Below are 16691 nucleotides of genomic sequence, written 5' to 3' on the forward strand. Positions count from 1 at the left end.
ATTAAAATTGTAAAATTATGTACAAGTCTAAATTCATAGATGTCTCAATGGATTAATTAATTAATTGTTAATTTCGTGTTCTTCAGTGATTTATGTAATAATAAAAATGCTGCATTGTTTGTAATTAATTGTCTAGAAACCGCGCATCGGGTCTTCCTGATATATATGTATCTATGTAAAATAAAATAATAGCAAATCTACAAGAAAGAATAGTTGTTAGTGCGATTCTACTACGTTCATTTACTCAAGAAAATCTAAATTAGGACATATGTACACAATTCTACGTTTAAACACAGTCTGAGAATTCACTTCGGCCCTGGATATATGTATGTATATCTTTTTTTTAAAGAAGTACATTGTACATATGTACAAACGAGCAGTTGTATAGTAGATTATAATAAAGGGGGATCGTAAGTTGCGTCGTACTTAGTTCGACGACCCTGAACGCAGTTTTAACCCCTTTGTTTAATATCGCCTGCCACAATGCATGCTTCTTTTATTGGCGTGAGTCATCACTACTGAGTGCGAGTCACCAGTACTGGGTCATATTGGCCAGCGAGAAATACTCTGGTTTAGCTCGTAGAATGCGTTCAGGCTTTGGTGTCTCTCTCTTATCTCGCCATCTTCGTTTATTGTAGTCTGGCATTTTCTGGAACCTAGAGGCACTTCTGTCTTGGCTCGAGTTCGCGTTAATGACTACTCCATTGCTCGCGATTAAGACTTTTTAGTTCGATTTTACGATTCAAGTGTCGTTTAGCGGCTTTCCAGTCTCTAATGTAATGTCAAGTTGGTGTACGTGTGTTGACGCACTTGGCAACTCTACCCTTTCGTTGTAACCTTTCCACTTCGTCACGGTGCGGGATTTCTATATCTCGCGGGACTTTTTCAGCAATTCCGTTTAGCATATTGAGAGTCAATTTTATTTCATTTTGTTTTTTTACTATTTTTTTTCTTAAATACCCCTTCTATGCGCGCAAGACCTTTTCCAGCACGCAAAATGCCAAGGGGTCTCTCCCTCTCCCTATGCCGCCGCGGCTGGTTTCCCACTCTGCGTCACCTGACTGCGTCGTTTTGATTTTTTAATATTGTCATCGTATAAATTTAAATTTTACTTGTTAAAAATTTACGTTCTTAGCATAATTGAAATTCTCTTGAATTTTTAAGGATTTGATTAAAAAGTTTAGTATAAATTTACCAACGTATTGTGTATAAGAACCCGACAACACCGGGTGACTTGCGGGCAACTCTGTGCAAAAGCGGGGACTTTGTTGCACGACCAGATCAAATGTATGCAGTATGGATCATGCTACACCAGACAACGCACTGGTTGTCAAAGTCGTAAAGTCACCCGAGCAGCGAGATCGGTTATCGGCGTTGGGTCTGGTCACGGTGATTTTATTACTTGAGCGTGGTGATGGGAGGTGCCACGTTCGGTGATTAGTTGCCGGCGACTACATAGCGAAAAAAAACTATGAACGCGTGTGACTGTATTGTCACGTATTGAAAACACTTAATTGGTATTAGTAAGCGGATTCTTGGTCGGTTCTGGTTGCCTGAGTTGGGTGACCAAGAGTGACCACGAGCAATTACACTTGGGCAACAAAGTCACCCGGTGTGGCCCAGCTCTAAGTGTTCCATTTTCATGTTGCTTAAAATCAGTGTTTAAAGCGAGAGAGCAAAAAAACTTGTAAATAAACGATTTTTCTAAGAAATTAACAATAGTGCTTTGATCCCTAGTCTAAGGACGAAATCACACAGGAAGGAAAATGTGAAAAAATGTGGCATTCCTTGCACATATTCATGGCACGCCCAGCACACACCATCCCAAAATCACCCCCTGGAGTGTTTTCGGTAAAATTTTACCCTTGTATTTATCCTTGCTTGACAGTGATCGATAACGGTGCATCCCATATTTGAAGAAATGTAGGAGAACCCCCACAGAGGGGAGCCAAGCACACGATGTGCCGTTCTTCCCTGTGTGATTTCGCCCTAAGTCTTGTCATGACTATTGTTGGTTGATTTGTGGAATTTTCTTTATGATTTATCTTATTTAGCATTTCTGCGAATTATTTAAATAGTTTTGATATGACTGCATTACATATATTATTGTAACTAAATATCTTCAACATCTGTTCTATAATTTTTTTTTTTACTCGGTAATGCACTACATATTTTACATATTAATTTTCGTTTCTTATAAATATTTTGTTCAAAATTTATATCGTATATATATTTATATACAAATTTACCTCAATTTTCTGTGTTCGGTTTCTTTTTCTTTCGAAATAAACTAACGGTTTCTCTTTTTCTTTTCTTGCAGACACTTTTATAAATTAGGGTTTATTGAATCTATTGACATATTCCCATTGTTTTTTGGCTAGCTATGAATATTTTCCTCTTTCTAAAAGTTTTACTAAACTGAAAGTCAATTATTAATAGGAATGGCAAATGTATGTACATATTTATGTAGATGTGAGAAGAAGATTAGATTGAGAAACTTCTTTATTTACTTAACATCGTTGAGCTAATTAACACTGATTTAATGAAACTAAAATATCTTATGATACAAATATATTTTTATTCCTACTATGCGTTGTGAATTTGTTATATGAAATTAACACAAAATTAAATTTCTTTTCAGACTCGTGGTCTCACAAAACCAAAGGGCGCTGCATATTGTTTTTCCTCACCATTTCCTCGACTCACCGGAATGGTTTGGAGTTTCGACAGATGAATATTTTCAAGTGAGTGTCGGTGATATCAACATTCACGCCATGTATCATACGATATCTAATGTTTCGATCGACCATTTTTCAGGTGTCCATAATGTCTATGGAAGATTCTAGGGTATTGATATGGCACAGGGACAAATTAAAGCTGTCGATAATGACCGATCAGTTTCTTCAGGCCGTGTTCGATCACATACTCGGTAGGGACGTCGTTCACAAACTGATGCAGGTAAATTGTGTTGTGAGTCATCGTTGCGTAACATTCATAAAATTAATAAACTAATTGAAATTTGACTTATGAAATATTTGATAAGTTTACTCTATATTTCAACGCTTAGGTCAGTGAAACAATGGCCGCTAGTAACGGTCATCTGCCTAATAACTATGAAGAGGGAGAAGACAAACCTATGCTTATTGTAAAAAAATCAGGCGATGGTCCTGGAATAACTGCACTTATCAATAGACAATTGCAAGGTAAATTATAATGTTAATATTATTTACTACTTATAAAATAGTTTTCATACATGATAAAATCTACCATGGATATCCGTGAACTTGTTGGTGATTAATAAAATTTTCTTAATGAATTATATTTATTGGTGAATATATAGATACATACATATGTACATCATATACATATAGTCAAAATATATAGTTTTTTATATTAATCGAAAATAATTCATTAATAAATATAATCAACTTAATAATGTTCTATGTAGTCGTTGTGGGGCTTTTTTAATTTTTCTGTTGAGATTTCTTAAATAAATTTTTGGTGTAAAATACATACATATTTACCGTCTAAATTTGATGTCACATTAATTTTTTGATTATAGACATGATTAAATAGTCATACATAAATTGTAAAATGCAGTTGATAATATATGTGCTTCATTTTATCTACATTTAGTGGCGTAACTAATTGCAATATTTTTGGCAAACTCATTGATAATATACTTAGTTACATCACTGATTTCATTGTATGTTTTGTTTAGTGAAAATGAAACATGAAAGTTATTCAATTCTGGAGTAACTTACGCTGTGAATATTCATGGCTTATTTTCATTGAAAGATGTTTAATATTTTCGTTACAAATTAGAAGAATCGATAATATGCCGCTGAGTATTCACGGCGTTTCATTCATTTTCTCAATGAAATACCACACCGTATCATTATTCTTGTCATGTAAAATTGTTTAGTTGCCATTAATATTTTGTTCTTTTCTTTTTTTGTTTTATTTTCCCTCCCCGTATTTGTGTTTGGTCGTTGCTGGTTGCCGTATTTACTGGTACAATGGTCGGTAACACTAGAGGAGCATGCGCCATTGCTAAACCCTCGGACTGCGCTCGGTATGCCGCCTTCGCCCATCAGAACATCTGCTTGCTAAACATACCAAATAGACATGATATTTCAGTATGCCAGACATGTGTTATGAAATCATTTGCTTCCACTCATTTTAAACATACACAAACTAATCCATTGCATTGTGATCTTATGTATTTGTAATGTGTTTTTCTTTTACTTATTTATTTAATTAGATGTTACCTAACATTACTAATCTGCATTTGGTGTTCATTAATCATACTAAAACTCAATTAAAATAAAATATTAATCATAACTAATATGACTAAAAATTCCATTTGTTAATTTGAATTCTATTCACATTTCATTGTAAGATTTTATTTATTCAGAAATTATTTTATTTATACTAGATTTTAATACTTAAAAAAAGTATTTTACAAGTCAAACTTTATTCAACTGTTTTCAATTCAAACAATCATATCATATTTTTAATTTAATTTTTAAGTAATGATAATTAACTTTCATATTAGTTGTGCTATTAAAATTAAATTTAAGCGAATATCCCATTTTGTGTACAGTCATTTATGTCGGCATGTTTTTTTAAATGTTGTAAATCAATTAATGTTAATAAATAGTAACTGTGCATTTTCATGGAATGAATGTTCTTATGATTTTTGTGTCATTTCTTTTCTATTTTCTTAAAACAAAAACACTAACATGATCAATTCTTCAAGAAGTTCAAGGTAAGTTTATATTTTTGCTTATTTAAGATCTATTTAAGCCTCACAATAATAAAATACATAGATATTTTAAAAACTTTTTTTTTTATGCAGAAATTGTAATGAAATTTAAATAATAAAATAGTATCACATGCAAAATTCGTCAGTTATTTTAAAATCATATGCAAGCTTTAATAAACAATATAAAAAATCAATTGACAATAAGAAATTATACATTTTCATCTATCAATGCTATCGTCAAGAGCTGGACAAATATAATGCAAATATGTAGTTATCATATTAAATGCAATACTAATAAAATTTTTATATAATATGAATGGGTTTTTTTACTTTAAAATTTGTCCAGTTCTATTTTATACATATTTTCCTTTAACTAACATTATTCAAAATTTCACCTTGTAGCTTCCTATATCATAATTTGCATTTTGGTCACATCAATTGGTTCTTGTAACAATTTCTCTATTTGACTTATTCGCATGTTGTTTTTTTTTTTTTACTAACTGAATAATAAATATATTTTTATTTATTACCTCTTTACTTCACATTACCTTTCTATTTTTCGAATTCTTTCATTCGTAAAAGTATAATACGAATTTTAGACTGTTCTTCATTATGCTGTTTTGATAGAACTTTATTGCACTGTCTTTCTCTCGTCAGAAGCCGATGATGTTACAAGTTGTAAGGATGTTGCACCAATATCTGACCATCAGTAATTACTTCTACGACTTGCTGCTATTTTCTGACTTAAGAAATACAGTTTTCATTCAAAATTTCTCGTTTTTGTCGGTACATATGTAGTTCGCTCGTATGACCAGCACTATATATTAAAGTTAAACGAAGTATAGTTATTTTAAATACTTATTTTATATAATTTACTTAAACATCTATCCATCACGAAATGCTACTGCTTCGTATATATTGTATATAACCCCCGTATTAATGCCATATTTTAATAACAACTTCCAATATTGAAGATATTCGTGTACATAGAATTGTCATATATGTGTTACTCGTAGATTACAATGCATTACCTTTCTGTCTTGTGTGTAGCTTTACCACGGATCACAAAATATTATTACTGCGGTAAGAGTCCTCAATAATATATATATATATGTATGATATTTAGTATATAAATTGATCATTTAGATTTACATAGAAAACATTTTATTTTTTACACACATTTAATTCCATATTACGAATTATGATAAATAATATGTTATATATATATTAGCACTGTTGAATAGTTTTGATAAATTTTATTTTATGTATTCGATGGTTCGTTACGTAAAATAAAATGTTGGGTAGTGCATGTACACATCCCTCGCTTATCATTGTCATTTTACAATTGTTTTAATGATCCAATAGTTATTTTCTCGTTAAAATGATTCATATCATCGACGATATTTATTTATTTTATGATACAATATTCACTTTATATTACAGACAATCACTTGTTGTCATAGCTTTGTACACGTTCGTTTGTTTCAATATTACAATACTTTTTTCAATATTTAGTTTTGTCCATTTATCATTTTGTATAACGGTTCTTTTTTAACAGCAGGTGATCCAAATGCGTGGAGGCTCGGAAGAATAGAGGAGGCCGATCATGAGACCCCCGTTTGAAGACAAACCAAAGAAAGACTATAACATATAATCGACAGTGCTAAGACTCTTATCAATATTACAATATCTAGTCGAGTTAATGATACACACATACATATGTATAGCGTTACGAGTCTGAATATGCACAATACGGAACAATAGTATAATCTCTGATGCTCATCTGATGGCACTTAATCTGACTGTAGTAAAAATATTGATGTGAGCATATCACTACTGCTCGATTGCTTATTTAAATTTACAACGGAAATTTTTGTATTTTGTATATCAGACGAAACAAATCATATCTACATTGATCTAAACTCGGTGTTGGTCGTGAGATCAAACTTCAGACGCAAGTGGGCTAGATGATCCACTTTTACGCCTTTTATATACATATTACTCGGAGTTTGAAGTTTTATCATATTACCATCACTAATGTAATTGATAAGCGTTTTTTTTTTTTTTTGTGATATTACCAATTGAAATTATTAAATTTTAAATTGTACTTTTGTATTTTATTGATTTACAAAGTGACTATTCGCAAAACGCTGTAATTTTGCTTGATTATTTTCATACATGAATCGTACAATAATCAATCGTGTAATTTGAATTCGATTAAAGTTATATACATTATACTAAAAAAAAATTGAATAATGTAATGCAAATATATACATACATACATAGTTGAAGTGACCTCAAAAATCCATATAATCTTAATTCAATTACATATTTCATACATAAAATATTTACTACATCTTGAATCTTAATCAAATATACACAAACTTATTTTATTTCTAGGTCTGTAAATACAAATATCATTTACATGTAGATTTTTTTTAAATCGAAAATTACACTATTACGTATCTTCAGTAAAGAGTTTCATCAAAGCCTTTTTTTAATACAAATTTATAATAAAAAAAGATACCACAAGTGTACAAGCTAAACATTAGGGTCCAGTTTATATTATATAATATACAGCCTGATAATAGATTGTATCAGATGTGATTTAACCGGTTAATATTGTATTAAGAATATCATTAAAGCATTAACGTTAAACCTTCAACTTTGTTATGTATCGTTGCTATATAATTTAAATAAATATTCACGTGTTTAAACTGATTATTAATGGCCGAGTGTCACATATTGCATTTTTTGCAACGATAATTGCTGTATTTATTCAGATTCTCTTGATATATTTATACGAAATATTGTATGTATGTTATGATGCGGCATTGCCTTTTTGAATATGTTTTGCCTGAGAGATGTATTTAAAGTTAAGAGTGATGTTGTTGATGGGAGTTGTTCCTTTCCTTTTTGAAATTGAACGGGCTGTTGCTTTTGTGTTGTTGCGTAAATTAAAATGTATATACATATATATCTATATATTTGTTATACAATGTACATGTTGATTAAATGATGCATCTCAAATGCGGACAATATCTTTATGAAAGTGTTGTATAAGAAATTTATATAATAACAATCAAGATTAATTGTAATGTAATTGCTGCACGTCAATTGCATTTGTGATTTGACGAAATCAAGGAAGTATATTGAATATATAAAAATTAAATAAAAACGAACCAACTCTTCTGTTATTTCTATCCTAATCCTAATACATATATATTTTGTAAACAAAAGCAAAAACTCGGTAAGTGGAATACCAGGGTCTATAGGATCACTATTAAGGGTACAAACTACGAACCCATGACACTAAGAAAAATTATTCAATTTGATCCAAGCAAGGGAAATTCAAATATTCATCAAATATACCTATATGTATTTAATTCCATCCGTTCAAGAAAGCATGGGATAATATGACGGGCTGAAAACCAGACTGGTACAAGTGACATTTTTAAAGAAATTTGGTTTAAGTGCTAAAATAATAGCATATTATTTTAGCACTTAAAACAGGTTTTTTGAAAAATGTCACTTGTACCAGTCTGGTTGTCAGCCCGCCATATGTGACTAAGTGTACAAGCAGTAAAGAATTTGTTATGGTGAAGTGTGCATGTATGTAATATATTAAATTTATAAAATTCATAATACATACACATATCATACATTTATACATTAATATTTACAAAAAAAAAATTTTTACATTATAATATAAACTAAATTACAAAAATAATTCATTCATATGCATAAAAATAAATGGTATTTAATTTAAATCAAAATTTAAATTTCATCGAATAGAATTCTTCCATTAATTGACTATCTCAGAACATCCAATGTACATTTTTGTTTTTTTGGAGGTACATCTTCAATAGTTTCCTGCAACATAAAAAATTCCAAATTTATTTTAAGAAGATTGATTGAGAAGTAACGACTGTTCAAATTCACTTACGAGACTGTAGGAAGTTTTTCGTTTACAATTATTTACAGCACCATTGACGTCCACACAGTCTGAATTGGTCTCGTCAAGTTTTGGCTTCTTCCTCAAATGTAAATCACATTCAGTTTGATCACTCTCCTTTTTATTATTAATATTTTTATTGAAATCTGTCGAACGCTCATTCAAATTTCCAACAATCGACTCGCTACTTTTAATAGCGTTCTCTTGCATTGCCCTTCTACATTTTCTTTGTCCATATGGTAGGCAATATTGTGTGAATATTTCTATTAACCGTTCTCTGGTCATATTTTCAAGTCTTTCGACTTTCACTCGTCTCTGGAACATATATTTTTTTTATATACAAAACTATTCAAATAAAACAAATGAATTAAAATATTTAAATCCACACTATCTATACATTACCTCTAGCAGTACTTGTAGAAGAGTTTCAGTACTTAGAAGTTCAGGATATAATAGATTAATCGAAGACATGTTTATGTTTCGTACTGCGCGTAATGTGAAAATTTTGTCGATAATCGGAGACTTGATCTCTTTGAATTTGTCAAATGCGTTTCTTTAAACGTTGAAGAGTAAGGATGAAGGATGGGCGTCGTCATTTTAATATAAAAAGACGAATTTCAAATTCACGATCAAAACTCAACGGTCACATCTCTTCAGCGCGCTCATAACAGTTAGCTGTCAAAATATGTTGGCCTAAATGCGTAAAAATGCAAGCCAGTGTATTTCTTACCATATGGTAGAATACAGCGGCTCCCAACTTTTTAACTCGCGTATCTCTTGGCAGCCAATTTTGCCAAACTGTACTCCCCTTCCCAAATTACAAAAATATTTGTATTTCATGTACAAACTTGCTGTAATTTCAAATTTGTTTTAATTATAATATAAATATAGAATTTTGCATAGTAAGGAGCGTGCAAGCAAATAAGGCTCTGATCCTTGGTAAAGACTTGATACAAAAAGATTATTTGTTGAAACATAATGATTATTACACGCTCGGTATATATTTAATCACTAATGTCTCCTCTATTTCCTCTAATGTCTTCCATATTTAATCACTAACATCTGACCAGAAAATTACAAGTATTTTTTAATCAAAATTTAGTGTTATCACATAAAATTTCGAGTTTTTCTTTTCCTTGATTGATAATTTTAATCAAAAGGATTCGAAACTAACCAACGTATATCTTACTCGCTCTGTAATAAAATCCGCATTCTGTAGGTAAATGGACTACTAGTCATATGTGAACCAGTCACAGGACTACCGGTCGCTCTAGATCGGTCACACGTGATCACCCGTCACACTAAAACTGGTAACGAGAAAACTGGTCACTCCCGAAAATTAGTCACGAAAAAGCTGGTCACACCCAAAAATTCGGCAAATCAAAAAATCAAAAAATTTTTAATTTTTGGGTGTGACCAGTTTTTTTGTGACCAGTGATCACGTGTGACCGATCTAGAGCGATCGGTTTGTCCTGTGACCGGTTCACATTTGACTAGTAATCACCGAACCCATTCTGTACATGTAAAATAGTAAGAAGACGGACAAATGTTGTCATTTTTTCTGTAAATTGACGCGTTGAGTTTGACTAAGACAATAGGGTTATTACACTATCAATACGGATTGTGATTCTAGTATCGCGGATTTCAAAACAACCCGGATTCGCTACTGACCTATTACCAGGGCTGTGAAGTCGGAGCATTACAAACGGGGTCGGGAGTCGCAAAAATCAAGTGACTCCGACTCCTTTTTTTCCTATTTTATTTATTACGAGATGTTTCAACTAGGTCTCCAATTTTATTGAAGTAAATCCACTAATTGAAATTTAATAATTTCTTCATTAAAATCATGAATTTAACTTAAAAGTGTTATGGCCAAAGCCGTTTGTTTTCTCCGTCTCATACTTTTTTTATTCTAATTTTTTTGTTATTATAAATTGATTTTTTTGTCACGGAACATCTGGCATCCAAAAACTCCATCAATCGAAAGCTATCCACGCGAAATATTGTACTAACGAGATCTCGAGTGCCAGATGTTCCGTGATCGAGATTTTAGTTACTTGCCCGAGATCGCTCTTTGCGGAATAATCCGTTTACTTTTTATTTATTCTTATTCCATTGCCAATAATTCAATAAATTGGGTTACATGTCAATTTTCAGCTATTTTTTTAATTTTCAGATTCCACAGCCCTATTACACTATCAATACAAATCGCTATACGCGTGACAGGCTACACAAGTGTAATTCGTCAAAGTTAGATAAAAATGGCAAAGTTTCAAAACGATCGGAAGTTTGTAGGAAAAAATACTGAATCGTTAGCGAAGTGAAAGATAGAAGACTTGTAAAAAAACAAATTTATTTTTACGTACTCCTTAGGCCCTGGGAATATGCGTACTCGGGTTGGGAATCGCTGATGATAAATTTTAATCTTCATATAAATCGTGATGCATAAATATTTATCTCGAAAATGGGTGTATTCGTGTGAATTTCGCTTTGATAATATTTAGTTTCATTTACAATGAACGAACAAAAAAGATTTTATTACTGAATGGTACTTTTTATAATACAATCAATATACCACAGTGAAACACAAATTTCAATATTGGGGTAATTTATAATACTTTTTATTTACTCTGAAATACCATTGTAAATTATATATGGGTACATTTTTGTTCCCAGTACTAAAAATATGGATTTTGAAATCAAAAGGATGAATGAATGTAGATATCGTATTACAATTTACATATTAAGGAAAATATTATTGGAAATGTTCCGAACAGAGAGGAAGAAATACTTTCATTTTAATAGAAACGATTCTCTTTAACTAGCTGGTTGCAAAAATTTAAAAATAATCCATTTGAGAAAGAAATCACTCGATTCCTGGTGACTGTTAGTAGCTAAATAAAAGGCCCAAAGAATGACTGGGAAGAGATTTTAACATTCTGAATGTCAGAAAAAATCAGAAGTGTTCTTACTACATAAATCGAAATGAATAATAATTAAAAGAATAAATATATCAGATAAATTTAATTAACATAATTATACATAGTACTTTTACAAGTATAGATTTTACACAATGGGTGGATTTTTCATTACATATATGTATATACATAAATTGCTTGATGTTTATCAAAATCAATAACAAGAAAAACAAATCTTTGATTTCGACAAGTATTTATCCGTCATGTGTATGTTTTATAATAATATAAAGTAAGTAAATATGCAGTCGAAAAAAAAATATGATATTTTCAAAAAAATACTGCATTTTCAACGAACCAAGGTGGATATTTGTTCTAAAAAGTTCATTAAAAATAACTTAAAATATCGACAGCATATTTACAAATGTTAAAATAATTATTAAAGGAATGATTTCAAACGAAACGTACGTATGTATTATATGCATACTAATCCAAAATTCGGTGCTTATAAAAATTTTGCTCTTTGACACAAGTTAAAAATGAAACTACATATCAAAACAATTATCCAAAATGAATGCAATGTAAATTAATATGCGCTTATAATATAAACTTGTAATACATTATCATCACGAAAAAGGAAGATTTTGGGCATATTGAGATATATTATAAAAATATCATAAAATTTTTATTCTAAATAAATAATATATACGTATTTGGATATATTTGTATGAATTAATATGGAAATTAAAAGTAAATCGAATAATGTGACTTATAGTCATGCTGCTACAGCTTTTAACACGATAAAGTGTAAGATTTTAACAATTTCAAAAATTAAATCAAAACAAGAGGGTGATATAGTTTATCTAATACTCACAGTTAAATTAAATTATTGAGAAAAATGACAATTGTAAAATCACAAACCGCTCAATTGCAGATAAGACAGTATTTATGTTAACGAAAAATGATAGTGAAATTTGGGCCGATATACAAATGTTGCGCGTACTCTTCAATTGTACGCGATTATGTACTTAAAAACTAGAACTAAATAATATTACATCGGTGTAAATAGGCATAGTGTCACATTGTGATACACTCGATTATCTTATACAGAACTAATGAGAAACATATATAATTAAAATATGTATTATGTATATTATAATATTTACGCATCATATATGTATGTATAAACTGAAATATATAGACAAATTTGATAATATATAATACATTCGAAAAATAACAATAATCATTGGAAAACATTGCCAATAGAGAAAAGAGAATTGCATTTTCAGGTAGTTAAAATTTAAACGGAAACTCGTCGTTCATTCTACAAGTTCAAATATGAAAAGTTCATCGTCCATTTAAACTTCATATACATAATTGAAAAAGATTAATTTAAAATTTCAATAGTAAATTTATCTAAATTTTAACGAAAAAATCAAAGTATAATAACGTCAACCCTTCAAGATCACGTTTCAAATTTATAACTACCCTGTGAGATACATAATAGATCGGCACAAACTCAATATCTATTGTTGGACATTGTAGCTATAACACAAAACAATAATTATGTATTCCTGATTTTACCAGGCACATAATTTTTGTCAATGATCGGCTCTTGAAGAAACATATGCAAACATCGCTCATTTTGGGCCAACGGATGACCCGCTATTTTATTAATGAATATTTCCAAACCTAAAAGCATTTTAAACAATCATATATTAGCAACATAACTTCAAACAACATTAAAAACTATTTTTTTATCATTAAAACATACCTTTTCTGCGATCTTCGATAAATTCTTCTTCGAAAATACCATCATCACCACGGAAAGGCAGTTGCTTTTTCCAAGCTTTACTAGGTAAAGGCGGTACTACAATCTAAAATCAATAAAATTGATAATTAACCATAAAAATATCAATTATATAGAAGGTCACATCAACGTTTTCCCTGACAATTTTATTATTTTCAATAGTACCAATCATTTGTTAATAAAATTTCCACTATAAAGAACATTGTAATAAGTCATTATTATTAAACATCATTACCTTACTATCTCGTTCTAATTCATTTCGAAGCCATTCAAAGTCACTATATCGACGGCGAACAGTGGATTCTTTAACTTTGAAAACGGGCAAATTCGTCTGAAAGGTCAAGAGTTGAAAAGATTTAGAAACATAATACGATTAATAAAACATATACGCGTGTACAAAATGTAAATTTTCAAGTTAAAATCATTTCGATTAGAAAATTATGTGAAAGTGAATTTTCAAATAAATTATATTTACTAAAGTTGTAGTTTCTAAACACCGAGTTCATCATCGGATGCGTTTGCATTACTTGGTAATCGTCTCGAGTATTATACATATTTTAAACCACCGTTAGATTACTAGATTTACAGTTGGCTAAATGTTTACAAGGCTATTTACGCAATTTATTAAATAATAAACATAAATATACATCTAATTTTAGTTTTAAACGGAAAATTTTGATACAAAACAGTCATTTTGTTTCTTTTCCATATACGCACTGTATTTTATTTACAAGCATTTTATATATGGAATTTTCTAGAACGCGTCCACAATGTAAAAAATGAAGTGCAGTGAATAGAAAGGCGAGTAACTATTTTCCTATATAGTGAGACAATCCTGTATTCCATTTCTTAAAGCTTGGCAGTAAGCAAACTTTAAATTTCGACTTCTAACGGTCGGTAAGCTTTACCGACCGTTAGCTCGGTAAGCTTTACCGAACTTTAAGTTCGGTAAACAGCCAGAGCATCTTAGCAGACTAATAGGAATTGCATAATTTGTCAATCCAATTAACAAACTAAATGAAACGATGCATAAATTTTTCAAAAACATAGCCTTACATACGTACATCTGAAAGACAACTAATTTCTATAACATAATCAACTCTATTTATCTTTTCGGGTAGGTCTGGAGAAAAACCATTCCGAGTCAACGTTCACTACTTGAGTCAATATCAAATTTCACAAGGCAATGTTCTAATATACGTATGTGGTATTATAGGAAAATCAGCCAGAGCTTCTTCTAACAGAAAGCTAGTCATAAAAGGTAACAATTTGAGAGGAAATGTATGTATAGCGCAATAGAATGAATATATTGGAATCAATTAGTGGCGAACAGCAGCATCATAAGTACTCGAAAATGTTACAATATTCATATTTTGATTAGGTTTGATATCCCAATGGCTAGTAGTGCATCCAACGAGTGTAGTGTAGTAGTATTAGACTAGAATACAAAGCGCACGTTGACAATTGCATTAGAGTGCATGCGTCATGCGGGGGGGAGTGGTGCGTTGCGGTGTGGTGGGGTGGGGAGGGAAGAGGCGTTCTGACCCTCATGCGGACTTCGTAGTCGGTGTATCGCTTCTTGTTGGGGGGACAAGTGGTGAGGGGGTTGAGCACGTCGATCTCGAGGAAGTTGGCCGGCGCTGCGTACGCGTCATCCAGGGTTTGTTTTTTGACGTGCAGACGTCGGGTGGCGTCTGCAGCGCCTTCGCTGCCGCCCAGCATGCTTCTGCCGAGGAGTGGAGTGCGACTACTTCCGACGACCAGCACCGGCACCGACACCGACACCGACACCGACACCAGTGGACGAGGCTTTCGACACCACTGTCACTGACAGCCGACTCTCAGCTCTGCAACCAACACTCGCACCTCCACTTACACCAACACCTACACCGCCCACTCACGCAACGTACGTTCGCGCATTTATTCGATTATTCGAAATTCGAAATTTAGCTCTCGACTTTTATCTCTCGATTGATTGATTGATAGGACAATTGACTGACAGCTACGGTGTACTTGTTCGTAGCCGTTCGGCGATTATTCCGCGCAAAGAGATCTCGCACACGTCACTTAAATCTCGATCACGGGACATGTGGCACCCGGAAACTCCATCACCCGAGCTATCATACTGTTACGTACACCGCCGAGTAGTTGCAATCGGATTAGGCCGAGTAGCATCCCAGAGACTGTGTGACCGTCATAATTGGTTTCAAGGATTATATCTAGACTCTAAGTGCATGTAGGCTAAACAATGGCCGCTATTTGGTCCCGTCGCCAGTGAAGTAGACAGGATTTTGTCAAGGGGGGGGGGGGTTTGACAGGAAAAAAGGCAAGATAATTTATATTTAATTAATATAAAATCACAACATATAAAAATAAAGTAAATACGTAATAAACATATGGTATGAACAAAATTCAAATAAAATAAAAATAATGAATACTTTAAAAAAGTACGAAATTCACAGATCCAATCTTCGCGTATTTATCTAATATTTTTTCTGCACTAAAATTTAGTCGATGTTCCGACATCGTATTTCTTAAATATGTTTTTAGTCATCGTAGTGTGGAGAAGCTCCGTTCACTTGTGGGTGTTGTCACCGGAAGTGTTGCTAGAATTTTTAGAAGTATGTAAATATTAAAGGATTGCAAATTTTAATTGCAGCTAGTGCATTTTTTGGTCGATTTTCACTAGTACTTATATATTGCCACCACATTTCCAACTCTCCAGTTAGAATGCAAGGCCCACAAAATATATCTTGGTTGTAAATTTCCCCCGAAGTCTTTATCTTATTTTTTAAAACACTTGATGGTTGAGAGCTTTTTCCATCAGGAAGCAAACATTGGAAATTTATATGTTTACGTCCTAAAAATCTGTCTTGGATTTGGGATAGAAAACTATCCAAAAATGGTACAAATATCAATTATGACAGGAGTGGGATATTTTGCCGCCGACTGCACTCCGCCAAGGGGGGGTCAAGACCCCCTAGAACCCCCCCCCCCCCTTCGCTACGCCACTGCCCGTCGCAGAAGTGACCGATACCATGGCACTGGGTGTCGTGGGAATACATATCCGGGTACATGCCTAAACAATAGGGAAGTAACCGGATGCCCTGAGAGACCTGCCCCTTATAAGGCGGCACTTAGGCGATATCAAGACATTCTGGACGGAGCACTGGCGGTGTGTGTATCTCCTTAATCATCAATAACTGCTGTGACACGACTTTGGCCTTCTACTTGGATCCTCCG

The 16691-nt window shown here is 32.2% G+C and overlaps 3 protein-coding genes across 11 annotated transcripts in view; 1 reads left to right on the forward strand and 2 right to left on the reverse strand.

Annotated features, from left to right (window-relative positions):
* Positions 1-7930, forward strand: part of LOC143916341 (popeye domain-containing protein 1-like) — a 58661-nt gene extending 50731 nt beyond the window's left edge. The window contains exons 4-8 of one of the 9 annotated variants that reach the window (XM_077437376.1): positions 2642-2744; positions 2818-2970; positions 3068-3203; positions 4037-4139; positions 6327-7930. In XM_077437376.1, coding sequence (XP_077293502.1) covers positions 2642-2744; positions 2818-2970; positions 3068-3203; positions 4037-4113 — 469 coding nt within the window. In that variant the 3' untranslated portion in view covers positions 4114-4139; positions 6327-7930. The remainder of the gene's footprint in view (positions 1-2641; positions 2745-2817; positions 2971-3067; positions 3204-4036; positions 4140-6326) is intronic. The other 8 variants (XM_077437372.1, XM_077437378.1, XM_077437374.1 and 5 more) reach the window with 8 other exon arrangements.
* Positions 7931-8581: 651 nt separating this feature from the next.
* Positions 8582-9364, reverse strand: LOC143917306 (uncharacterized). The gene is made up of 3 exons (XM_077438790.1): positions 9126-9364; positions 8715-9038; positions 8582-8641 (listed from the first exon to the last, which is right to left on the reverse strand). Exons 1-3 carry the CDS (start codon positions 9192-9194, stop codon positions 8582-8584), a joined length of 453 nt encoding a protein of 150 aa, XP_077294916.1. The 5' UTR covers positions 9195-9364.
* A 2365-nt stretch (positions 9365-11729) lies between these two features.
* Snx3 (sorting nexin 3) lies at positions 11730-15336 on the reverse strand. Its single transcript, XM_077437382.1, has 4 exons — positions 14994-15336; positions 13684-13779; positions 13413-13515; positions 11730-13330 (listed from the first exon to the last, which is right to left on the reverse strand). The coding sequence occupies exons 1-4, from the start codon at positions 15168-15170 to the stop codon at positions 13203-13205; spliced, it is 504 nt and encodes a 167-aa protein (XP_077293508.1). The 5' UTR covers positions 15171-15336; the 3' UTR covers positions 11730-13202.
* Positions 15337-16691: the final 1355 nt, after the last annotated feature.

The sequence above is a fragment of the Arctopsyche grandis genome, chromosome 9, assembly GCF_051622035.1.
Source record: "Arctopsyche grandis isolate Sample6627 chromosome 9, ASM5162203v2, whole genome shotgun sequence".
Lineage (NCBI taxonomy): Eukaryota > Metazoa > Arthropoda > Insecta > Trichoptera > Hydropsychidae > Arctopsyche > Arctopsyche grandis.